The following is a 24,486-nucleotide window of genomic DNA, read 5'->3' on the forward strand; positions in this document are numbered from 1 at the left end:
TCCCGCTGACTCTCTGTCCTCTAGACTCTCGGCTCCGTGGGTAGGGAATGCGTCCGTTTATTGTTCCGCTCTCCCATCTGAAGCGCTTAGTCCAGTGCTTTGCACCTAGAAAGCGCTCAGGAAATGCCACTGACTCTCTCTGACTGGCCTCTAGACGGTCAGCTCACTGTAGGCAGGCGGTGTATCTGTTTATTGTTCTTTTCTCCCCTCCCAGGCGCTTAGTCCAGTGCTTTGCACCTAGAAAGCGCTCAATAAATCCCACTGACTCTCTGGACTCTAGACCGTCAGCTCTGTGGATAGGGAATGTGTCCGTTTCTTGTTCCGCTATCCCATCTGAAGCGCTTAGTCCAGTGCTTTGCACCTAGAAAGCGCTCAATAAATGCCACTGCCTCTGACTGGACTGTAGACTGTCCTCTAGACCGTCAGCTCTTTGTGGGCAGGGAACGTCACTCTTTATTGTAGCGTTGTCCTCTCCCAAGCGCTCGGTGCGGCGCTCTGCACACAGTAAGCGCTCAGTAAATACCATTGACCAGCTGATTGACCTCCACGGCCGCTTGGGCAGACGCTGGGGCTGCGTCCAGAGAATCCTGACCGTTTGGAAGGTTTTGATTCCTCTGACTCCGTGCCTGCCTGCAGGTCAAAAAGGTGATCTGAATTTAAGCCTTGAATCTGCTTGAGCGATAGGTTTCACTCCTAGATGGAGTCACCTGTTTTGGTTGGGGTCTCCCTTCTCTCTTCCTTCCTCTTTCCCTTTCCTTTCCTTTTTCCTTTCCTTTCCTTTTTCCTTTCCTTTCCCTTATCCTTTCCTTTCCTTACCTTTTTCCTTAGCTTTCCTTTTTCTTTCCTTTCCTTTTTCCTTTCCTTTTTCCTTTTTCTTTCCTTTTTCCTTTCCTTTTTCCTTTTCTTTATCCTTTCCTTTCCTTTATCCTTTCCTTTGTCCTTTCCTTTCCTTTCTCCTTACCTTTATTTTTCCTTTTCCTTTTCCTTTTCCTTTTCCTTTTCCTTTCCTTTCCTTTTTCCTTTTCTTTATCCTTTCCTTTCCTTTATCCTTTCCTTTATCCTTTCCTTTCCTTTCTCCTTACCTTTCCTTTTTCCTTTCCTTTCCTTTATCCTTTCCTTTCTCCTTACCTTTCCTTTTCCCTTTTCCTTTTCCTTTCCTTTCCTTTTTCCTTTTTCCTTTTTCCTTTTCCCTTTCCTTTTTCCTTTCCTCTGGGCCCGGTGCCCCAGATGAGAAGCAGCATAGAACCCGGGCCTGGCAGTCAGAGAACCTTTCATTCGTCCATTCGGTCGTATTCAGTGAATGAATGAAGGAACTGGGTTCTAATCCCGGCTCCGCCGCTTGCCTGCCTGGTGACCGCGGACAAGTCACTTCACTTCTCTGGGCCTCGGCTCCCTCATCTGTAAAGTGAAGATTAAGATGGTGAGCCACCTCTGGGACAGGGACTGGGTCCAGCGGGATCACCTAATTAGCAGCGGGGCTCAGTGGAAGGAGCCCGGGCTTGGGAGTCCGAGGTCACGGGTTCGAATCTCCGTTCTGCCACTTATCAGCTGTGTGACCGTGGGCGAGTCACTTCACTTCTCTGTGCCTCAGTGACCTCATCTGTAAAATGGGGCTGAAGACCGTGAGGCTCACGTGGGACGACCCGATGACCTTGTATCTCCCCCAGCGCTTAGAACAGTGCTCTGCACATAGTAAGCGCTTAACAAATACCACCCTTATTATTATTATCATTATTATTACCTTGTGTCTCCCCCAGCGCTTAGGACATTGCCCGGCACATAATAAGCGCTTAACAAATACCAACGTTATCATCATTATTATTATTATTACCTTGTGTCTCCCCCAGCGCTTAGAACAGTGCATGGCACTTAGTAAGCGCCTAACAGATGCCGTCATTATTATCATTATTACTATCGTTATCATCTGGTATCGATCCCAGCACTCCGTATGGGTGCCCGGCATATGTAATTGCTTAGCAGGTACCAGAAAAAAATAAAATAAGAAGCAGCGGAAAGAGCCCGGGCCCGGGAGTCACAGGACCTCGGTTCTAACCCCATTTGCCTGCCGGGTCCTAACTGCCCCTAAACTGATAATGATAATAACGATAACTGTGGTATTTGTGAAGCCCTTATTTCGTGCCAGGGACTGTACTAAGCGCTGGGGAGGGTATAAGGCAGTCGGGTGGGACACAGTCCCTTTTCCCGCATGGGGCTCACGGTCTTCATCCCCGTTTTACAGGTGAGGTCACTGAGGCCCAGAGAAGCACAGTGACTTGCCCAAGGCCACACAGCAGACAAGTGCCGGAGCCGAGATTAGAACCCGTGACCTTCTGACTCCCAGGTCCGTGCTCTCTCCACTGTGCCGTGCCGCTTCCCCGATCCCTAATTCCCTTATCTGCCGCGTGACCTTAGGCAGGTCACTTCCCTTCCCCGTGCCTCAGTTCTCTCACCGGCAGAACGGGCGTCCAATCCCTGTCCCGCCCGCCCCCCCCCCCCGCCCCAATCAGACTGTGACCCCGTAAAATCCCGGGTGCGCAGCCAAGCTCTCCCATAATAATAATGTCGGTATCCGTTAAGCGCTTCCTATGTGCCGAGCACCGTTCTGAGCGCCGGGGGAGATCCGGGGTCATCGGGTCGTCCCACGGGGGGCTCACGGTCTTCATCCCCATTTGACAGATGAGGTCCCTGAGGCCCAGAGACGCGAAGTGACTCGCCCACGGTCCCACAGCGGACGAGCGGCGGAGGCGGGATTCGAACCCGTGACCTCGGACTCCCAGGCCCGGCCTCTTTCCACTGAGCCCCGCGGCTTCTCCGTAGACTCTCTCTAGACCGTGAGCTCATCGCGGGCGGGGGTCGTCCGTCTTTATCGTTGCGACGGACTGAATGAAAAGCGCAAGGTGACACGGAGGGGAGAGAGGGAGGGGAGGGTCTAGTCGGGAGAAGCGGCGCGGCTCAGTGGGGAGAGCCCGGGCTTGGGAGTCAGAGGTCATGGGTTCGAATCCCGCCTCCTCCCCTTGTCAGCTGGGCGATTGTGAGCAAGTCACTTCTCTGGGCCTCAGTTCCCTCATCTGGAAAATGGGGGGTGAAGACGGGGAGCCTCACGTGGGACAGCCCCGGATCTGCCCCAGCGCTTAGAACGGTGCTCCGCACATAGGAAGCGCTCAACAGATACCGACGTTATTATTATCTGTGCTGTGGGGATGGGAGGATGAATAAAGGGAGCAAGTAAGAAGGGAGCGGGAGATGAAAGTCGAGGCTCAGTCAGGGAAGGCTTCTTGGAGGAGACGGGCCTTCGGTAAGGCCTGGAAGCCGGGGGAGAGGAATCGTCTGTGGGACTGTCCGTTCCAAGCGCTTGGTGCAGCGCTCTGCGCATAGTAAGCGCTCAGTAAATACGACTGAATGAAGGGATCTGAAGAGGGAGGACCTTCCAGGCCAGAGGCAGGACGGGGGCCGACGGCGGCACAGGCGAGAACGAGGCCCAGTGAGAGAGGCACCTGGGTAGAATAATGATAATGGCGGTATTTGGTAAGCGCTTACTATGTGCCGAGCACCGTTCTAAACGCTGGGGGGGGGGGGATCCTGGGTGATCGGGTTGTCCCAGGTGGGGCTCCCCGTCTTCATCCCCGTTTTCCAGATGAGGGAACTGAGGCCCAGAGAAGGGAAGTGACTCGCCCCAGATCACCCAGCTGGGAAGTGGCGGAGCCGGGATTAGAACCCACGACCTGTGACTCCCAAGCCCGGGCTCTTTCCACTGAGCCGCGCTGAATAGTGTTCTTTTCTGTAGGCACTGGGGCGCGGGGAGCCTGTAGGCGAAGCCCGCCCTCCCTCTCCTTATCCCAGGGGACCCGACAGCTCTTCCCGGGTGGAAAAAAGAACCCAGAAAATAATAATAACGATGGTATCTGTGAAGCGCTCACTAGGCGCCGAGCACCGTTCTGAGCGCCGGGGGAGATAACGGGGTCGTCGGGGCGGCCCACGGGAGGCTCACCGTCTTCATCCCCATCATGCAGATGAGGGAACCGAGGCCCAGAGGAGTGACCTGTCCAGAGTCACGCGTCCGAGGAGTGGCAGAGCCGGGACCCCTCCTCCTCCTCCTCCTCCTCCTATCGGTAGTCGTTAAGCGCCTACTAGGTGCCGAGCACCGTTGTGAGCGCCGGGGGATGCCAGGTGATCGGGTGGTCCCCCGTGGGGCTCACGGCTTTCACCCCCGTTTTTCAGACGAGGGAACCGAGGCCCAGAGAAGGGAAGTGACTCGTCCGAAGTCGCGCGGCTGAGAAGTGGCGGAGCCCGGGATTAGAACCCGTGACCTCGGACTCCCGGGCCCGGGCTCTTGCCGCCGCCCTCCCTGGGGGTGGCGAAGGGGGGCCGGCCGGGCCCTCCCCAACTCGGTCTCCCGTCGTTTCAGCAATCCTGCGTCAACTGCGGCCGCGAAGCCATGAACGAGTGCACGGGCTGCCACAAGGTCAATTACTGCTCCACTTTCTGCCAGCGGAAGGTAAATCCGGCCGCCGGGCGTCCCCGCCGAACGGACGCGGCCCCCGCCCGCGGCCCGGAGCCGGGGGGGACGGGGGCGCCGGGGGGGCCGCGACCCGGGAAGAGCGAAGGGAGCGGGGAGGGACGACGCGGAAGGGGGTGGGAGGAGAAAAAAATCAGGAAGGGCCTCTCGCAGGAGACGCGTCTCCGGGAATGATAACCACGCTGGCCCCGGTTAAGCGCTCACTGTGTGCCGAGCGCCGTTCTCAGCGCCGGGGGGAGATCCAGGGTGGTCCCCCGTGAGGCTCCCCGTCCTCATCCCCGTTTGACAGATGGGGGGAACTGAGGCCCGGAGAAGCGACTACGGCGGCCAAGCGGCGGAGCCGGGATTCGAACCCGTGAGCTCGGACTCCCGAGCCCGTCCTCGAGCCGCGCTGCTTCTCCGCGGGCTTCGGGGGGCGGGGGGGTGGTCATCGTCCGTGGCATCTGAGGAGGGAGGGCGAGGCGGGCCGGGGGCGAGGGGGGCGGCCAACCCCCGGGCTGGTGGTCGAGGAGCGGCCGTGCCCGCGCCCGGGGAGTCAGGCGGACCCGGGTCCCGGTCCCGTCCCGTCGGCGGACGGGCGACCGAGCCGCGATTAGAACCCGGATCCTCCTGACCTTCTCGTTTATTTGTATCGGTTAAGCGCTTACTGTGAGCAAAGCACCGTTCTGAGCGCCGGGGGATACGAGGTGAACAGGTTGTCTCACGAGGGGCTCACGGTCTTCATCCCCGTTTGCCAGGTGAGGGAACTGAGGCCCAGAGAAGTGAAGTGACTCGCCCGAAGTCCCACAGCTGACAAGTGGCGGGGCCGGGATTCGAACCTGTGACCTCTGACTCCCAAGCCCGGGCTCTTGCCACTGAGCCACGTTGCTTCTCTTCTAGTTCTGATTCAGTCGGTGGTATTTATCGAGCGCTTACTGTGCGCGGAGCACTGGACTGAGCGCTTGGAATGGCCGATTCGGCACCAGATAGAGACCGGCCCTGCCCATCGACGGGTTTACAGTCTAATCGGGGGAGACGGTCGGGCAAAAACAATAGCAGTAAATAGAATTCATGGGTTCGAATCCCGGCTCCGCCGCTCGGCAGCTGGGTGACCCTGGGCGAGTCGCTTCACTTCTCTGGGCCTCAGTTCCCTCATCTGGAAAATGGGGATGAACTGTGAGCCTCACGGGGGACGACCTGATCACCCTGTATCCATTCCAGCGCTTAGAACGGTGCTCTGCACGTAGTAAGCGCGCTCAGCGGAAGGAGCCCGGGCTTGGGAGTCCGAGGTCATGGGTTCGAATCCCGGCCCCGCCCCTCGTCAGCCGGGTGACCGTGGGCTTGTCACTTCGCTTCTCCGGGCCTCGGCTCCCTCATCTGGAAGACGGGGACGAAGACCGTGAGCCTCACGTGGGACGACCCGATGACCCGGTATCTCCCCCGGCGCTTAGGACGGCGCTCGGCGCATAGGAAGCGCTCAACGGATACCGACACTGTTGTTGTTATGATTAAGCGGGGAGGAGCGGAGGAAGAAAGGGAGCGAGCGATGAGGAGAGGAGGGCGCGGTCGGGGAAGGCTTCTCGGAGGAGGTGGGGCGGCAGTAAGGCTTTGGAAGCGGGTAGGGTCCCGGTCGGGCGTCCGTCCCTCCTTCAACCGGCCCCTCCGGCAGAGCCACCGGGCCCCGCGGGGCGGATGGAGGCGGCGCGGGGTCGCGTACGTGGGCTTTTCGGCCCCGTCCCTCCGTCCCCGGAGGCCTCCCGGACCAGTCTCTGCCGCTCAAATTCCCCTGGCTGGGCGGGGGAGCGCAGCGACCCGGCTGGAGCCCAGAGTCCGCGGGGAGCCGCGGCTCAGGGCCCGAAAAGGTCACCGGAGATAGAGGCCAGAGGCGGCTTTCCGGGGGGGGGGGGGTTCGGACGTCGGGGAGAGGGTCCCGCCGGGGGGCGGGGGCCGGCCGGGGGGGGTCGTCGCCCCCTCGCTCGGATTTGAGGCCGCCTCCGCGGGCCGGTTCCCGTCGGGAGGAATCGCCGCCACCTAATCTCCCAAGGCGGCTCGGAACAAGTGGGGCGAGCGTTCCCGCCGCCCGCCCCCGTCCACAACCTCGGACGATTCCGTGAGGCCGGACGAGTCGAGATTCCCTCTCCTCGTCCTCCGAACGGGGAAACCCTCCCGGGGAGCAGACGGGGGGCTCCGAAACCGGTCGGGGACCCCAAGTGGGGCCCGGGGCCGACGAGGAGCGGCGGGGCTCGGTGGAAAGAGCCCGGGCTGGGGAGGCAGAGGTCGTGGGTTCCGATCCCGGCTCTGCCACTTGATGACGTCGGTACCCGTTAAGCGCTTACTCGGTGCCGAGCGCCGGGGGAGAGACGGGGTCATCGGGTTGTCCCACGTGGGGCTCACGGTCTTAAATGAAAATAAAATAAACGGTGGTGTTCGTTAAGCGCTCACCACGCGCCAAGCACCGGTCCGAGCGCCGGCGGTGATCGGGTCGTCCCACGTGGGGCTCCCGGTTTTCATCCCCATTTTCCGGATGAGGTCACCGAGGCCCAGAGAAGCGAAGCGACTCGCCCAAAGTCGCCCGGCCGGCGAGCGGCCGAGCCGGGATCAGAACCCACGACCTCGCCGTTTGACAGTGGGGGGGGGGTCACCGAGGCGCAGAGAAGCGAAGCGGCCTGCTCTAAATCACCCGGCTGACGGGCGGCGGAGCCGGGATTAGAACCCAAGACCTCTGGCTCCCAAACCCGGGCTCTTTCCACCGAGCCACGGGAGGAGTCGTCGACTTGCCCGAGGTCACACGGCTGACAGGTGGCGGAGCCGGGATTAGAGCCCGTGTCGCTCGCCAGCTGGGTGACTCGGGCAAGTCACTTGGCTTCTCTGGGCCTCGGTTCCCTCATCTGTCAGATGGGGATGAAGACTGGGAGCCCCACGTGGGACGACCTGATCGCCTTGTATTCCCCCAGCGCTTAGAACGGGGCTCGGCGCATAGTAAGCGCTTACCATTTAGAGAAGCAGCGTGGCTTAGTGGAAGGAGCCTGGGCTTGGGAGTCGGCGGTCATGAGTTCGAATGCCGGCTCTGCCACCTGTCAGCCGGGTGACTGTGGGCGAGTCACTTCACTTCTCCGGGCCTCGGTTCCCTCCTCTGGAAAACGGGGCTGAAGGCCGTGAGCCCCCCGTGGGACGACCCGATGACCCCGTATCTCCCCCGGCGCTTAGAACGGTGCTCTGCACAGAGTGAGCGTTTAACGGATACCAACATTATCATTGGGAGAATCGATCCCTGCCGTCGCCACTCCCGCTTCTTTCTTCCCCTCTCCCTTTCCATTCGTTCGGTCAGTCCCGTCCGGCGAGCGCTTCCCCTGTGCAGAGCACCGTGCTGAGCGCCCGGGGAAGTCCGGCGCGATGAACGGCGGCGACATCCCCCGCCTCCTCTAACGGTCCGCCTCTCCCCCCCCCCGTCCCGTCCCGTCCCGTCCCGTCCCCCCCGCCCCCCAGGACTGGAAAGACCACCAGCACATGTGCGGGCAGCCGGTCACCGTCCAGGCCAACGAGATGCACGTGACGGACAGCGTCATGGACAAGGTCGCCGTGTGAGAGGAGCCGGGGGGCCCCGGCGGGACCGCCCGCCCCCAACACCGCCCGTGGGGTTTCCGGCACCGGTCCGCGTGCGGGAGCGGACACGGGAGCGAGGGGAGAAGAGCCCTCCGGCCTTGGAAGGGGGAGGGGCCGCGGGCAGACCCCCATCCGTCCTCCCCCGGCCCCCCGTTTTCACGGCGCTCTTCTCGACGGCCACCCGATGCCCCGGGAGACGCGCCCGCCCCCCGCCTCGCCGTCCCGTAAGTCGCGCTTCCGGAAACGGCGCCGCTTGCCGCCCGCCGGCCCGATGAACTCGGCGAGTCCTCTCCGGCGCCGGCCGCCCCCGGAACCCGGGGGGCGGGAGACGGGACCCCCCCCCCCCACGCAGGTGCGGGAGGGCGGGCGGCGAAGGCGGGGGTCGGAGCGGCGCGGCCCGGCAGAAACGGCCCCGGGGTCCGAGTCCTAATCCCCGCTCCGCCTCGCGCCCGCCGGGTGGACCTCGGGCGAGTGGCTTCGCTCCTCCGGGCCTCGCGCGTCTCGTCTGGTAGACGGGGATGAAGACCGTGAGCCCCGTGTGGGCCGGGGACCGCGTCCGACCCGAGGAGCCGGGATCGGGCCCGGCGGTTAGCACAGTGCCCGGCTTAACGGATACCGTTTGAGAAGAGCCAACTAAATGGCACGCGAGACACCGGATGTGCGCCGCACCCTCCCCGAGACCCTGGGCCCCAGACCAGGCACTGTGGCTCGTAACTTGCGGAGTGTCAGAGTGAAGGTATAAATATTTATATATATACGTACAGATGTAGGAGCAAGGGAATTTACTGAGCAGCCACCAAGTAGATGTTTTCGGTGGGCATTGGTTATTTTTTTGTAAATGAAAATGGCATCTGTAAAGTCTAAACCGTCTTCCTCTCATTTTTTCTCATCTGTTAAGAGCTCACTGGGTGTCGCGCGCTGCGGGCGCGGCTCAGCGGAGAGAGCCCGGGCCTGGGAGTCGGAGGTCACGGCTTCGGATCCCGGCTCCGCCACTCGGCAGCCGCGGGACCGCGGGCGAGTCGCTTCGCTTCTCTGGGCCTCAGTTCCCTCATCCGGAAAACGGGGATGAGGACCGGGAGCCTCACGTGGGACGACGCGATGACCCCGTATCTCCCCCCCGGCGCTTAGAACGGTGCTCGGCACGTAGTGAGCGCTTAACAGATCCCAACATTAGTATCGTTATTATGACCTGACTCCCAGGCCCGGGCTCCGTCTCTTACGCCAAACGAGGATGAAGACCGTGAGCCCCACGTGGGACGGGGACCGCGTCCAGCCCGATTTGCTCGGGTCCACCCCAGCGCTCAGTACAGTGCCTGGCGCATAGTAAGCGCTTAACAAACGTCACCATGGTTACAGTAGAAGAATCAAGCACTGGGCTAGATGCCAGATCATCGGATGGGACACGATCCCCGTCCGCCACGGGGCTCGCGGCCTCAGGAGGAGCAAGTCGCTTCGCTGCTTTGTGCCTCAGTTCCCTCAGCTGTCAAATGGAGATTCAGACCGGGAGCCTCCCGTGGGACGACCCGATGACCCCGGATCTCCCCCGGCGCTTAGAACGGTGCTCCGCGCGTAGTAAGCGCTTCACAGACACCTACATGAAAGAGGAGGGGGAACGGGCGTCGAGTCCCCGTTTGACGGATGCGGAAACTCGGGCCTAGGAAAGCGGAGTGACCGGTCCAAGGTCCCGCGGCAGTCGGGTGGTGGGAGCGGCATTAGAACCCGGGCCCAGGCTCTATCCACTAGGCCTCCCTCTTGGACCACCCCCAGCTCCGTCCTCTGCCGCAGGGACTTCGGACGCCCCCCAGATACGACCCCCGAAGTGCTCAGGGCCCAGTGCTCGCTCGCTCCCGAGGGGGAATCCTCTCTGTTCCTCCTCCGAGGCTCCCCGGGAGCCGAGGTGGGGGTGGGGGGGATTAGCAGGGGGGCCCAGTGGTGGGCGCCGGCGTCAGCGGGGGGTAAAAATAACCCCTAAAGCCCCCTGCGTCAGCCGGCTGGACCCGTCATCCATCCGGGGGCGGGGGCGGGCGAGAGCCCCCGGTCACCACCCCGGCCCCGGGGAGCCTCTTAAATACCACAGTTATTAATATTATCATCATCACTATCCCGACCCCCCGGTGCCGGAAGGGCCGGGGGAGACGGGGAGGTACGGGGCTGGGATTATCATCATCATAATTGTGCTATTTATAATAATGATGTTGGTATTTGTTAAGCGCTTCCTACGTGCGGAGCACCGTTCTAAGCGCCGGGGGAGATCCGGGGGCATCGGGTCGGCCCACGGGAGGCTCACGGTCTTCATCCCCGTTTTCCAGATGAGGGAACCGAGGCCCAGAGAAGCGAAGTGACTCGCCCACGGTCACAGAGCTGACGCGTGGCAGAGCCAGGATTTGAACCCATGACCTCTGGCTCCCAGGTCCGGGCTCTTTCCACTGAGCCACGCTCATTAGGGTATTTGTTAGGCGCTCGCTACGTCCCAAGCACTGTTCTAAGCACTGGGGTAGATACGAGGTCATCGGGTCGTCCCACGTGGGGCTCCCGGTCTTCATCCCTGTTTTCCAGAGGAGGGAACCGAGGCCCAGAGAATAATGACGCTGGTGTTCGTTGAGCGCTCGCTACGTGCCGAGCGCCGTACCGAGCGCTTGGACGGGACGACCGGGCAACAGAGAGGTGGCCTCCGTGGAGCGAAGGGGACGGGAGCCGGACCGGAGGAGGGGAAGCGGAGACGGCCGGTGGAGACGACGCGCTCGGGGAGTTGGGGGAGGAACGGGAGGAGGGGGAGGGGGCCGTGAGCGGGGGCGGCCCTGGGGTCGAGGGAGCGGGGGGGCGTTTAGGATGGGGCGGACGCGGGCGAGTTGGAGAGCGGCGGGGAAGGAGCCGGCGGAGAGCCGGCGGTCGATGAAGATGGCAGTTACGGAGGGAAGAAGGGAAGGGCCGAGCGCTTGGAAGCAGCAAGAGCCCGGGCCTGGCGGTCCGAGGTCGCGGGTCCCAATCCCGGCTCCGTCACTCGTCGGCTGCGTGATTTGGGGCAAGTGACTTGGCTTCTCTGGGCCTCGGTTCCCTCACCTGGAAAATGGGGATGACCCCGGATCTCCCCCGGCGCTTAGAACGGCGCTTGGCCCACCGTAAGCGCCTGACAAGTGCCGTCCTTATTACTACGGGGTCGGACGCGCAGGTGGAGGGGGGTGGGTTTCGAGAGGAGGCAGGAGATCTCTAGAGAGAGGGCCGGGAAAGGTGGGAGGGGTGAAGAGGGGCAGGAGAAGGGTGGAACTGGGGAGGGGCAGGGGAGATTTTAGGGAGATGGAGGCCGATGGCGTCGATCTTCTCAACGAAGCAGGCGGCCGGGGCACTGGGGGCAAAAGATGGGGGAGGTGGGGGGGGGACGGGGGGCTCGAGGAGGGAGTTAAATGTCCGGAATAACCGGCGAGGACGATGGGCACGGCGGTCGATGAGGCTGGAGCGATAGTCTCGCCGGGCAGAGGAGAGGGAAGACGTAAAGCACGCAAAGATAAACCCGAAGTGGACGCGTCCGGCCCGACGTTTAGATCTCCTCCGGCGGCGCTCCGCGGCTCGGGCACAAGAGCCAAGGAGGCGGACCGGGCGGGCGGCCCGGGGCCGGGTGTACCCGGTCCGAGGCCGGCAGAGAGGGGATCGTCCGTCCAGTCGTATTTATCGAGCGCTTACCGGGTACTGTCCGTCTCCCCCGATTAGACCGTGAGCCCCTCAGAGGGCGGGGACCGTCTCCGTCTGTTACCGATCTGTCCATTCCCAGCGCTTAGTCCGGTGCTCTGCACCTAGTAAGCGCTCGATAAATACCATTGAATGAATCCTAAGCGCTTGGTAAGTCCAGTTGGCTGACAGAGACGATCCCTACGCAACCACGGGCCCACGGTCTAGAAATAATAATAATAACCGGGGTCTTGGTTCAGCGCTTCCTCTGCGCCGGGCACCGGAGGAGCAGCGCGGCCCAGTGGCAAGAGCCCGGGCTTGGGAGTCAGAGGTCATGGGATCGAATCCCCGCTCTGCCACTTGTCAGCTGGGTGACTGCGGGCGAGTCACTTCTCTGGGCCTCAGTTCCCTCATCTGTCAAATGGGGATGAAGACCGGGAGCCTCGCCTGGGACCACCCGATGCCCCCGGATCTCCCCCAGCGCCTAGAACGGTGCTCCGCACGTAGTAAGCGCTTCACAGACACCGACGTCATTGTTATTCTCACTGGACTCGACGCCGGAGTGGGGCGGGTTGGGCGGCGTCCCCATCCCACGTCGGGCTCACGGTCTCCGTCCCCGTTTCACCGACGAGGTCACCGAGGCCCAGGGAGGCGAAGCGACGCGTCGGAGGTCACGGCCGGGGCCGGAACCCGCGCCCTTCTGAAGCCGCTCGGCCAGGCTGCTCCTTGGCGGGGTAGAAACGGGGCGGTCCACGGGGGCCAAAGAGGGGCGGCCTTCACACCCCTCTCCTCGCTCCCCAACAGCCGCTGGAGACCGAGAGCCCGTCGCCGGGCAGGGCCGGTCTCTATCCGTTGCCCGACTGTCCATTCCAAGCGCTCAGTCCAGTGCTCTGCGCGTAGTGAGCGCTCAATAAATACGATCGGACGACTGAAACCCCGGGAGAGAAGACCAGAGTGCCCTTTGATGAGCTTCCGCCTCCCCCGGGGTCCGGCTCCCGGCCCGGGCCTCGCCCGCCCCTCGCCCTAGCAGGTCAGGTGCAGCACTTTGCGGAAATAGTTCCTGAACTCGGCGTTGAAGACGGTGTAGATGATGGGGTTGAGGGCGCTGTTGACGTAGCCCAGCCACGTGACGCTGCTGACCAGTTGGCGCGGGACGGCGCAGGACGCGCACACCACCCGCGTGATGTGCACCACGAAGAAGGGCGTCCAGCACAACAGGAAGGCCCCTGCGGTGGAGGAGGAAGGGGAGGGGAGACGGGACCGGGCCCCGGTCAGCCCCGCGGGGAGACGCGGGGACAGCGCGCGCACCCACAGCCCCCACTGCGCTGATCGTGATCATAATAAGCGGCGCGGCCCAGTGGAAAGAGCCCGGGCTTGGGAGTCGGAGGTCCCGGGTTCGAGGCCCGGCCCGGCCCCTCAGCTGTGTGACGGTGGGCGAGTCACTTCTCTGGGCCTCAGTCACCTCATCTGTAAAACGGGGATGAAGACGGTGAGCCCCACGTGGGGCAATCCGACGACCCTCTATCTACCCCGGCGCTTAGAACGGTGCCCTGCACCTAGTAGGCGCCGAACGAATACCAACGTTATTATAACGGTGGTGTCTGTTCAGGCCCGGCTGTGTGTTCCCAGCGCCGGGACGGATACAAGGAAATGGGGTTGGACGCAGTCCTTGTCCCACCTGGGGCTCACGGGCTCACTCGCCGTTGGACGGATGAGGGAACTGAAGCCCAGAGAAGTGAAGCGACCTGCCCAAGGTCACGCAGCAGACAGATGGCGGAGCCGGGACCGTGATAATACTAAAGATTATGTTTTTTAAATGCATACTACGTGCCGGGCACCGTATTAAGCGATTAAGTGCCGGGTCCAAGCGGATCAGTTTAGACACTGTCCTACATGGGCCTCACGGTCTCAATCCCCATTTTACAGACGGGGAAACCGAGACCCAGAGAATGATGATGATAACGATAATCACGGTATCCGTCAAGTGCTCACTCCGTGCCGGCCACCGGGGTGGATACGAGCAAACTGGGTTGAAAAGTGAAGTGACTCGCCCAAGACCACCCAGCAGGCAAGGGGCAGAGCCGGGATTGGAACTCGTGACCTCCTGACTCGCGGGCCCGGGCTCGAGCCACTACGCCGAGCGGCTTCCCGCCCCTCAAGGTGACGGAAAGCCCAAGCCTCCCTGCCCCGGCCTGAAATCCAGGAATCGGACCCCTCTCTTACGGGAGGTATGCGTTAAACGCTCAGAGAAGCAGCGCGGCTCGGTGGAAAGAGCCCGGGCTTGGGAGTCAGAGGTGATGGGTTCGAGTCCCGGCTCTGCCACTTGTCAGTTCCGTGACCGTGGGCGAGTCACGGCCCTCCTCTGGGCCTCAGTTCCCTCATCTGGAAAATGGGGATTAACCGTGAGCCTCGCGTGGGGCGACCCGATGACCCCGTATCTCCCCCGGCGCTTAGAACGGTGCTCTGCACAGAGTGAGCGCTTAGCGGATACCAACGTTATTATTATTATTACTGTGTGCCGGGCACCGTACTAAGCGCCGAGGTGGACGCAAGCAAATCGGGTTGGACACGGTCCCCGTCCCACATGGGGCTCCCGGTCTTCATCCCCATTTTCCAGACGAGGTAACCGAGGCCCAGAGAAGTGAAGCGGTTTGCCCAAGGTCGCCCAGCGGGCAAATGGCGGAGCGGGGATTAGAACCCGTGACCTCCTGGCTCCCGGGCCCGGGCTCTATCCCCTAGACCACGCCGCCTTTCGATCGTAATCATCATTATTATTCACGCGTAATTCTTAGAGTAGAAATCCCCCATTTCACTAGCACTAGCAGCTCGGCGTGGCGGAAAGAGCCCGGGCCCGGGCGGCAGAGGAGGTCACGGCTCCGCCGCCCGGCTGCCGTGCGACCTCGGGCAAGTCGTTTTCCCTCTCTGGGCCTCAGTTCTGGAAAACGGGGACGGAGACCGCGAGTCCGCCCCGGCGCCGAGAACGGCGCCCGGCGCCTAACCGGTACCGCCGCCGCCGTCGTCGTCCCGCCGGTCCCGCCGGTGGGCACCCGCCGCCCCCCAACCCGGGGCCCGAGGCGCGGCGACGCACCGACGACGATGGGCAGCACCCGCATGGCCTTCCTCTCCCGCCCCGTGATCCCGACCCGCTTCCTCCGGGGCCCGGCGGGCGTCGGGCCCGGGCGGCACACGGTGCGGATGGGGCCGGGGGGCGGGGGCCGGCGGGCGGCGCCCGGGCCGCGGCGGAGCTTGGCCCTCCGCGCCTCCTCCCAGCGGCGCAGGCCGCGGCACGTGGCACAGTAGAGGAGGAGGAGGAGCGGGCAGGGCACGAAGAAGGAGCAGACGGAGGAGTAGATGACGTAGTCCCGGTCCTCCAGCTGGCACCGGCGCGGGTCCCGTCCGGCCCGGTCGTTCAGGCCCAGCAGCACCGGGGCCGCCAAGGCCAGGGACAGGGCCCAGGGCGTGCCCAGCAACACCGCCTGACGACGGTCCATCCGCTGCCGGCCGTAGTTCAGGGGGACCGACACGGCGACGAACCTGACGGGAGAAAGAATCCGCCCTCAACGGACGGCGGGCGAGGCCGAGACCCGGCACCCTCGCGGGACGGCCGAGGCGGGAGCCGGGCCGGGTCCCCGAGCGGCCGAGGACGCCGCGGCGGGTCGGGGGCGTCGAGTTCCCGGATCCACCGGGACACCCGGGAGGGGGTGGGTTTCCAGATCCGTGAGGACGCCGGGACGGTGGGAGCCGAGGGCCGGGATCCGCCGAAGGCGCGGGGACGCCGGGGGGCGGGGCCCCGGGGCCCCGGGGGCGTCCCGGGGGTCCACCCCCTAGGGCAGGGGAGGGGCGCGGGCCCGGGGGGGACGGCGGCGGGTCGGGGCTGCCTGCCTGTCCACGCTGATGGCGCAGAGGTTGAAGATGGAGGCCGTGCAGAGCATCACGTCCATGGCCATCAGCGCGTCACAGAGCCGCGTGCCCAGCGTCCACACCCCGCCCTGGAACTGCCGACAGAGACACGGACACCGCGGTGACCCATCCGGGGGGCCGCCGCGGCCGGCCGAGCCGGGCCCCTTCCCCGGGGGGCTCGTCGTCGGGGCGGGACCTCGGGGACCGTCCGGTCGTTCGTCCGGACGTATTTATTGAGCGCTTACTGGGCGCAGAGCACCGGACCGAGCGCTTGGAAAGGACGCTCGGGCCACGGGTAGAGACCGTCCCACCCGACGACGGGCTCGCCGTCTCGATGCGGGGAGGCGGACGGCAAAACGAGTAGACATCGAGAGCATCGAAATAGATAAATAGAATTTATATATATATATATATATATATATATATATATATGCACCACCCAGCTGAGCCCCACCCCGCCCACCTCTCCCTCCCTCGTGCCCCACGAGCACTTAGCACGGTTCTCCGCACGCAGCAAGCGCTCGATAAATACGATCGAACCAATACGTGAGAGTCGATCGTTACGACTGACTGACCGACTCCCCGGGCTGTAAGATCGTCGTGGGCGTTCATTCAAAAGTATTTATCGAGCGCTTACTGTGGGCAGAGCACTGAGAAGCAGCGTGGCTCAGTGGAAAGAGCCTGGGATTGGGAGTCCGAGGTCATGGGTTCGCATCCCGGCTCTGCCGCTTGTCAGCCGGGTGACCGTGGGCGAGTCACTTCACTTCTCTCTGCCTCGGTTCCCTCACCTGGAAAATGGGGGTGAAGGCCGTGAGCCTCACGTGGGACGACCCGATGACCCCGGATCTCCCCCGGCGCTTAGGACGGTGCTCGGCACACAGTAAGCGCTTAACAGATACCGACATTATTATTATTATTATTGAGCCCTGAGAGCTAACCGTAGCTCCCCATAGATGACCCGATTTCTTTTTAGAACCTGCCTGATTTCTGTGAGGCCTCAGATTGACCGGGGGTCAGAGGGAGAGGGGGGGAGGGTCCCCCGGGCCCACTGCCCTTCCCCCTCCCTCCATCCCTCGGCTCTCCCGGATCCATTCCTGCCAAAGCCAGTTAAAGCGGCTTACGTAGGCCGGACTTCGACGGCGGCCCCCGCCACCCGCCCGGGCCCGACCCCGGCCCCAGCGCTGCCCTGCTGGCGGTGGGGGCAGGATGGGAGCTCATCTGCCCGCACCTGAGGCCCCGGGCTCGCCGAAGGGAGCTGTGCCCGGGTGGCGAGGAGGGTGAGGGCCGCGGAGGGCACGGTTCAAACTCAGGGCCCGCACATTTCGCTCCTCTAACGCCATCCTTCTCTCCGTCCCTCCGGCTTATCTATCTCACCGCCGACTCCTCGTCCACCTCCCGCCTCTGGCCTGAGACGCCCTCCCTCCCCAGATCCGACAGAAAATGACTCTCCCCCCCGCCCGCCCCCCTTCAAAGCCTTAATGCAGGCCTTCCCCGACTAATCCCTCCTTTCCTCTTCTTCCCCTCCCTTCTGCGTCGCCCCGACTCGCTCCCTTTCTTCATCCCTCCTCCCAGCCCCGCACCACGGACGTCCCTCTCTGTCTTTTATTGATTTCTCTTCATTCACTCAGTGGTATTTATTGAGCGCTTACTGTGTGTCGAGCACTGTACTAAGCGCTTGGAGAGTACAATTTAGCAGTAAAGAGAGACAATCCCTGCCCAAACCGGGCTCACGGTCTAGAAGGGGGGAGACAGACATCGAAACAAGTAGAGAGGCATCGATATAAATAAATAGAATTATAGATATATATACACATATCAAACAAGTGAAGAGGCCTCGATATAAATAAGTAGAATTATAGATATACGCATCTATACCTACGTGCTGTGGGACGGGGATGGGGGGGAAGAGCAAAGGGAGCGAGTTGGGACGCGGAAGGGAGGGGGAGCTGAGGAAATGGGGGGCAGCCTCCCCCTCTAGACCGTAAGCTCGTTGTGGAAGGGGACGTGTCCGTTCTCCCGTTATGTGGAAGTCTCCCCAGCGATTAGTCCAGTGCTCTGCGCGTAGTAAGCGGTCAGTAAATACGATCGAATGAAAGAATGACCAGACCCGTGGGACTGGGAAGCCAGAGGTGACCTCAGGGGGGGTGGGAAGGGGATGGAGACCCCCACAGTCTTCAGGTTGAGGGGGAAGGGGGCTGAGGGTGCCAGGGATCCCCTCTTCCCCTGAAGTTCAGGGCCCCGGGAAGGGAAGGGAAAGGAAGAGAAGGGAAAAGGGAAAGGAAGGGGAAAGGGAAGGGGGAAGGAAAGGGGGGAACCCGTGCTGATGAGCTGGGCCTTCCGCAAGGGTAGAAAGACCACCCCCCTCCCCTAGCCACCCTGGGACCCTAACCCCCCATCCCCACGCTTGAGACCGAATCCAGGAGTGAGAGGGGAGGAAGGAGGAAGTGGGAGAAGGGAGGGAGCACAGGGAGGGGAGAGAGAGGAAGGGAGAGAGGGAAGGGGAGAGGGAGGAGGCGAGAGAATGGAGAGGAGAGGAGAGGGAGGAGGCGAGAGAGAGAGGAGCTGAGCGAGTGGAGGGGAGGGAGAGAAGGGGAGAGAGGAGGCAAGAGAGAAGGGGGAGAGAGAAAAGGGAGAGAAAGAAGGGGAGAGAGAAAAGGGAAAGAAAGAAGGGGGGAGAGAAAAGGGAGAGAAAGAAGGGGAGAGAGAAAAGGCAGAGAAAGAATGGGGAGAGAGGAGCCGAGAGTGGAGGGGAGAGAGAGGAGAGAGGAGGGGAGGGAGAGGAAGGGAGAGAGAGAAGGGGAGAGAGGGGAGGCAAGAGAGAAGGGGGAGAGAGAAAAGGGAGAGAAAGAGGGGGAGAGAGAAAAGGCAGCGAAAGAATGGGGAGAGAGGAGCCGAGAGTGGAGGAGAGAGAGAGGAGAAAGGAGGTGAGAGAGAGGAAGGGAGAGAGGGGAGGGGAGAGAGGAACGGAGAGTGGAAGGGACAGGGGAGGAGAAGAGAGAGAAGAGGAGAAAGAGCGGAGGGGGAGGAGAAGAGAGGGGAGAGGAGGGGAGAGAGGAACTGAGAGGGGAGAGGAGAGAGAGAGGAGGCGAGAGAGGAGGAGGGGAGAGAGTGGAGGGGCGAGAGAGCAGGGGGGGACAGGAGCTGAGAAAGAGGAGGGGAGTTACCCTGGGGACCTCACTAAGAGAGTTCTCTGCAGCTCCAAAAGGTTCAAGAAATTTGCAGCGAGGTAAAAAGACACTTGGCGGTCTAGAATCCACACACCCATATGTGTGACACCAGGTTCTCCCACCCTCATGCCTATAAATGCACACACAGTCACACGTACACACACCTCAATACAGACGCTTGCTAGAGAAGCGGCGTGGCTCGGTGGAAAGAGCCCGGGCTAGGGAGACAGAGGTCTTGGGTTCAAATCCAGGCTCCGCCACCTGTCGGCTGGGTGACCGAGGGCGAGTCACTTCACTTCTCTGGGCCTCAGTTCCCTCATCTGGAAAAGGGGGATGAAGACCGTGAGCCCCATGTGGGGCAGGGACCTCATCCAAGCTGATTACCTTGTATCTACCCCAGCGCTTAGTACAGTGCCCGGCACATAGTGAGCACTTAACAATTAGGACAATTATTATTATCATTTTTGTGGTAGATTATGCCAAACACTGTGTTAAACCCTGGGGTGGAAACAGGACAATCAGATCGGACACCCAGGCCCTGCCCCATAGTAATAATAATAATAACGTTGGCATCTGTAAAGCGCTTACTATGTGCAGAGCACTGTTCTAAGCGCTGGGGTAAAATACAGGGTCATCAGGTTGTCCCACGTGAGGCTCACAGTCTTCATCCCCATTTGACAGATGAGGTCACTGAGGCCCAGAGAAGTGAAGTGACTCGCCCACAGTCACACGGCTGCCAAGCGGTAGAGCCGGGATTCGAACCCATGACCTCCGACTCCCAAGCCCGGGCTCTTTCCACTGAGCCGCGCCGCTTCTCTCAAGAGGGAGGGAGAACTGGGATTTATTCCCGTTGTACAAATGAGGAAACTGAGGTTCGGAGGGTGAGTTGCCTACAGCCGCAGAGTGAGAAAGCCGGGACTCGTTTCGAGTCTCCTAGCCCGGGCTCTTTGCCACGTTACCGCTCAGCTCAGCTGCTTGCATCCCATAATGATGGTACTTGTTAAGCGCTTACTACGTGCCGAGCACCGTTCTAAGCGCCGGGGTAGAGACGGGGTCATCGGGTCGTCCCCCGTGAGGCTCACGGGCTTCATCCCCATTTGACAGATGAGGGAACTGAGGCCCAGAGAAGTGAAGTGACTTGCCCACAGTCACAGCTGAGAGGGCCTTACTCCCCAGATCCCACAACGTGGCCTAGCGGCTACTAGGGCCAACCGTTCGTTCAATAGTATTTATTGAGCGCTTCCTATGTGCAGAGCACTGTACTGAGCGCGGGGGTCGAGACAAGCAAATCAGGATGGACAGAGTCCCGGTCCCACCTGGGGCTCACAGTTTTTATCCCCGTTTTCCAGATGAGGTCACTGAGGCTTGGAGAAGGGAAGTGACTTGTCCAAGGCCACACAGCAGACAAGGGCCAGAGTCGGGATTAGAAGCCGGGACCTTCTGACGCCCAGGCCCGGGCTGTAGCCACCGGGCCACGCCGCTTCCCCGGGATCGTCTCGTCCGTTCCCCCCCGTCTCCCAGCCCGGAATCTCCAGCCTTGACCTCTCCCCCTGCAGCCGGCGGACCGACTAGGGCCCGACGCCCTCGCTAACCCGCAGGCTTCCCGGTCAGATCTCAATAAAAGGAGGAAACGCCCGACTCCCCAGCTTGGGCCAGTGCTTACCTACGGTCCTGGGTGCCCCCCGTGCTCTCGGCGACTCCCCCCCCCTTAAGAGAAGCAGCGTGGCTCAGTGGAAAGAGCCGGGCCTTGGGAATCAGCGGTCACGGGTTCAAATCCCGGCTCCGCCACTTGCCAGCTGGGTGACTTTGGGCCAGTCATTTAGACTGTGAGCCCGTCATCGGGCGGGGACGGTCTCTATCTGTTGCCGAACTGTACCTTCCAAGTGCTTAGTCCAGTGCTGTGCACATAGTAAGTGCTCAATAAATACGACTGAATGAATTTAACTTCTCTGCGCCTCAGTTATCTCGTCTGTAAAATGGGGGTGAAGACCGTGAGGCCCACGTGCGGCAACCTGATCGCCTTGTATCCTCCCCAGCGCTTAGAACGGTGCTTTGTGCATAGCAAGGGCTCCAAAGCAGCGGGGCTCAGTGGAAAGAGCCCGGCTTGGGAGTCAGAGGTCATGGGTTTGAATCCCGGCCGTGCCACTTGGCGGCTGGGTGACGGTGGGCGAGTCACTTCACTTCTCTGGGCCTCAGTTACGTCATCTGGAAAACGGGGATGAAGACTGTGAGCCTCACGTGGGACAACCTGATGACCCTGGATCTCCCCCAGCGCTTAGAACAGTGCTCGGCACACAGAAAGCGCTCAACGAATACCAGTATTATTAAAAATGCCATTTTTATTATCATTATTACTCGGAGTGAAAAATGCCCAGCTAATGCTACTGGCCTGGGGGCTCTAGAGAGGGGTGGTCTGGGGGGGGCTGGGCTGGGCGGGGGCGTTAACTCCCTTCTCAGTTGTCAGGGTGCTCCCGGTTGGCATTTGTTAAGCGCTTCCTATGTGCAGAGCACTGTTCTAAGCGCTGGGGTAGATTTACAGGGTCATCAGGTTATCCCACGTGAGGCTCCCAGTCTTCATCCCCATTTTCCAGATGAGGGAACTGAGGCCCAGAGAAGTGAAGTGACTTGCCCACGGTCACCCAGCTGACGAGTGGCAGAGCCGGGATTCGAACCCGTGACCTGACGCCCAAGCCCGGCCTGTTCCCACTGAGCCACGCTGCTTTCTCTCATAGACGGGAGACACTCTGGACAAGCCCCTCCATCCCCCCACCCCCAGCTCTACAGTCCCCCGACCAGAGTCCCCTTCTTAGCCAGGAGGGAACCGGCTGCTTTATGAGGAACACCACCGGTCCCTCGCCGTGTAGAAAGAAGGTCAGAACCACTCGCTTTGAAAGACCTACCAGGAGTAGTAATAATAATGATGATGACGGTATTTGTTAAGCGCTTACTATATGCCAAGCACTGTTCTAAGCGCTGGGGAAATACAGGGGGATCAGGTTGTCCCACGTGGGGCTCACACTTTTAATCCCCTTTTTCCAGAGGAGGTCACTGAGGCACAGGGAAGTTCAGTGACTTGCCCAAGGTCACTCACATACACACAGGACTCGAGCCTATGGCAGTCAAACCTTGATCCCATTAACTCCCCCCTCAGAAAGGAGGCCAGAACCACTTGCTTTGAAAGACCTACCAGTAGTAATAATAATAATAATGATGATGATGATGATGATGGTATTTGTTAAACACAATCTTAATCCCCGTTTTACAGATGAGGTGACTAAGGTGACCAGAGAAGTGAAGCGACTTGCCCACAGTCACACAGCTGCCGAGTGGTAGAGCCGGCAGTCGAACCCATGACCCATGTCTGATTGAGTGAGCGCCCCTCAAGGTTCCCCCCTCCACCCTGGACCTGGGGTAGGGGGCGAGGGTGGAGTTGGGGGTGCAGGGAGGGGCGAGGGGAAGGGGAGCGCTTACTCTTTCCCTGGGAGGGCAGGATTCGGCCTCGCCTCCCTGTGAGACTCTGGAAGGGAGGGGAGAGGAAATGGGGTGGGAAACGGGGGGCGTCTTGGAGACCCTAGGGTGGGAGGGCCCAGCGAGGAACACAGAAGCAAGAAGAAACTGAGACAGGCTTGGAGGGGGGGTGCGGGGGGGAGGAGGAGGAGGAGAAGGGCTTAGTACAGTGCTCTGCACACAGTAAGCGCTCAGTAAACACTACTGAACGAACGAGAGGATGTAGGTTCTAATCCCGCCCCTGCACACGTCTGCCGTGTGGCCTCGGGCAAATCACTTCACTTCGCTAGGCCTCGGTTGCCTCATCTGCCAAATGGGGACCAAGGCCTCGGGCTCCACGCGGAACGGGGACGGTGTCCAACCCGATGACGTCTGTTGCCGAACTGTCCGTCCCAAGCGCTCAGTCCGGCGCTCTGCACGTAGTAAGCGCTCAGTAGATACTATTGAATGAATGAACTGAATGATGTCCTTGTACCTACTCCAGCGCTTAGAACAGCTCTTGTCACATAGCAAGCGCTTAATGAATATTATTATTTTTATTATTAGGAGGAGGGAGAGAACCGAAGAGGAAGAGGAGGAGGAAAAGGAGGCAGGGAATAATGTTGATATTCGTTAAGCGCTTACTATGTGCGGAGCACTGTTCTAAGCGCTGGGGCAGATCCAGGGTCATCAGGTGGTCCCACGCGAGGCTCACAGTTAATCCCCATTTTCCAGATGAGGTCACTGAGGCCCAGAGAAGCGAAGTGACTCGCCCACAGTCACCCAGCTGACAGGTGGCAGAGCCGGGATTCGAACCCATGACCTCTGACTCCCAAGCCCGGGCTCTTTCCACCGAGCCATGCTGCTTCTCTAAAGCAGCTGTAGGGGGGATGGGGGTCGGCACTGGGGGGGGGGGGTCTCACCTATAGTCGGTGCTTAACAAATATTATTATTATTAGAAAGAGGAGGAGGAGGGAGAGGGCTGAAAAGGAGGAGGAGGTGGGGAAGGCAGGCTGGGAGCTGGAGGCTATAGGGGCTATGGGGGGATGGGGTCGGCACTCGGGGGGGGGGGGTCTCACCTATAGTCGGTGCTTAACAAATATTATTATTATTAGAGGAGGAGGAGGAGGGAAAGGGCTGAAAAGGAGGAGGAGGAGGAGGAGGAGGCGGGGAAGGCAGGCCGGGAGCTGGAGGCTATGGTGGGGGATGGAGTTGGCATCGGGGAGGGGGTTTCACCTATAGTCAGCGCTTAACAAATATTACTATTATTAGGAGGAGGAGGAGGGAGAGGGCCGAAGAGGAGGAGGAGGAGGAGGCGGGGAAGGCAGGTGGAGGACGGTCGGGGGTCGGTCGGGGGGCCCGTCGGGGGGCCCGTCGGGGGTCTGACCTCGGAGTAGATGAAGAGCGGCAGGACGAGGAGGGCGAGGAGGAGGTCGGCCAGGGCCAGGCTGACGACGAAGCGGTTGGTGGGGGTCCGCAGGGCCCGCTCCGCCGCCACGCTGAGGCAGACCAGCGCGTTCCCCGCCACCACCGACGCCATCAGCAGCCCCCCGCCCAGCAGCGCCCACACCCCGCCCCCCTTCCCCGAGGGCCCCTTCTCCGCCATGACGCCCCCGACCCCCGGAGACCCCTCCCCAGCTGCCCCCGGACCCCCAGGGACCCCTCCCCGCTTTCCCCCGGACCTCCGGAGGCCCCCTCCCCGCCTGCCCCCGGAGACGCCTGGACCCCCCGGAGACCCCTCTCCACCTGCCGCCGAGCCCCAGACTCGCCCGGACCCCCGGACGCCCCTCCCTACTTTCCCCCGGACCCCCAGAGACCCCTCCCCACCTGTCCCCGGAGACGCCCGGACCCCAGGAGGACCCCCCACCTGCCCCCGGCCCTCGGAGACCCCTCCCCACTTTCCCCTGGCCCCCCAGGGGCCCCCTTCCTCGCCTGCTCCCACAGACGCCCGGACCCCCGGAGACCCCTCCCCACCCGCCCCCGGACCCCGCAGACGCCCGGACCCCGGGACCCCCTCCACGCACCTGCCCCCGGACCTCGGAGCTCCCTTCCCACCTTCCCCCGGAGCCCCCTCCCCACCTGCCCCCGGACACCCGAAGCCCCCCGGAACCCCCCGGGACCCCTCCCCACTTTCCCCCGGAGCCCCCTCCCCACCTGCCCCCGGACCGTTGA

At 61.7% G+C, this 24,486-nt stretch overlaps 2 protein-coding genes across 3 annotated transcripts in view; one reads left to right on the forward strand and one right to left on the reverse strand.

Annotated features, from left to right (window-relative positions):
* DEAF1 (DEAF1 transcription factor) overlaps positions 1-8,175 on the forward strand; it is a 52,904-nt gene extending 44,729 nt beyond the window's left edge. For both annotated transcript variants that reach the window (XM_029059404.2, XM_039911342.1), the window contains 2 exons: positions 4,406-4,495; positions 7,982-8,175. In XM_029059404.2, the coding sequence (XP_028915237.1) occupies positions 4,406-4,495; positions 7,982-8,080 (189 nt within the window). In that variant the 3' untranslated portion in view covers positions 8,081-8,175. The remainder of the gene's footprint in view (positions 1-4,405; positions 4,496-7,981) is intronic.
* Positions 8,176-12,670: 4,495 nt separating this feature from the next.
* On the reverse strand, positions 12,671-23,920 carry DRD4 (dopamine receptor D4). The gene is made up of 4 exons (XM_029061563.1): positions 23,702-23,920; positions 15,644-15,756; positions 14,850-15,295; positions 12,671-12,987 (listed from the first exon to the last, which is right to left on the reverse strand). Exons 1-4 carry the CDS (start codon positions 23,918-23,920, stop codon positions 12,785-12,787), a joined length of 981 nt encoding a protein of 326 aa, XP_028917396.1. The 3' UTR covers positions 12,671-12,784.
* Positions 23,921-24,486: the final 566 nt, after the last annotated feature.

Source organism: Ornithorhynchus anatinus, chromosome 3 (assembly GCF_004115215.2).
Source record: "Ornithorhynchus anatinus isolate Pmale09 chromosome 3, mOrnAna1.pri.v4, whole genome shotgun sequence".
NCBI classification, from domain to species: domain Eukaryota; kingdom Metazoa; phylum Chordata; class Mammalia; order Monotremata; family Ornithorhynchidae; genus Ornithorhynchus; species Ornithorhynchus anatinus.

Excerpts from the sequence above, each read along its gene's own strand:
- DRD4 (XM_029061563.1), bottom strand. The coding sequence starts at position 23,920 with ATGGCGGAGAAGGGGCCCTCGGGGAAGGGGGGCGGGGTGTGGGCGCTG. Across the intron at positions 15,757-23,701 it reads CGCTCTTCATCTACTCCGAG|TTCCAGGGCGGGGTGTGGAC; the intron begins GTCAGACCCCCG and ends CTCTGTCGGCAG. Across the intron at positions 12,988-14,849 it reads GGTGCTGCCCATCGTCGTCG|GGGCCTTCCTGTTGTGCTGG; the intron begins GTGCGTCGCCGC and ends CCTCCACCGCAG.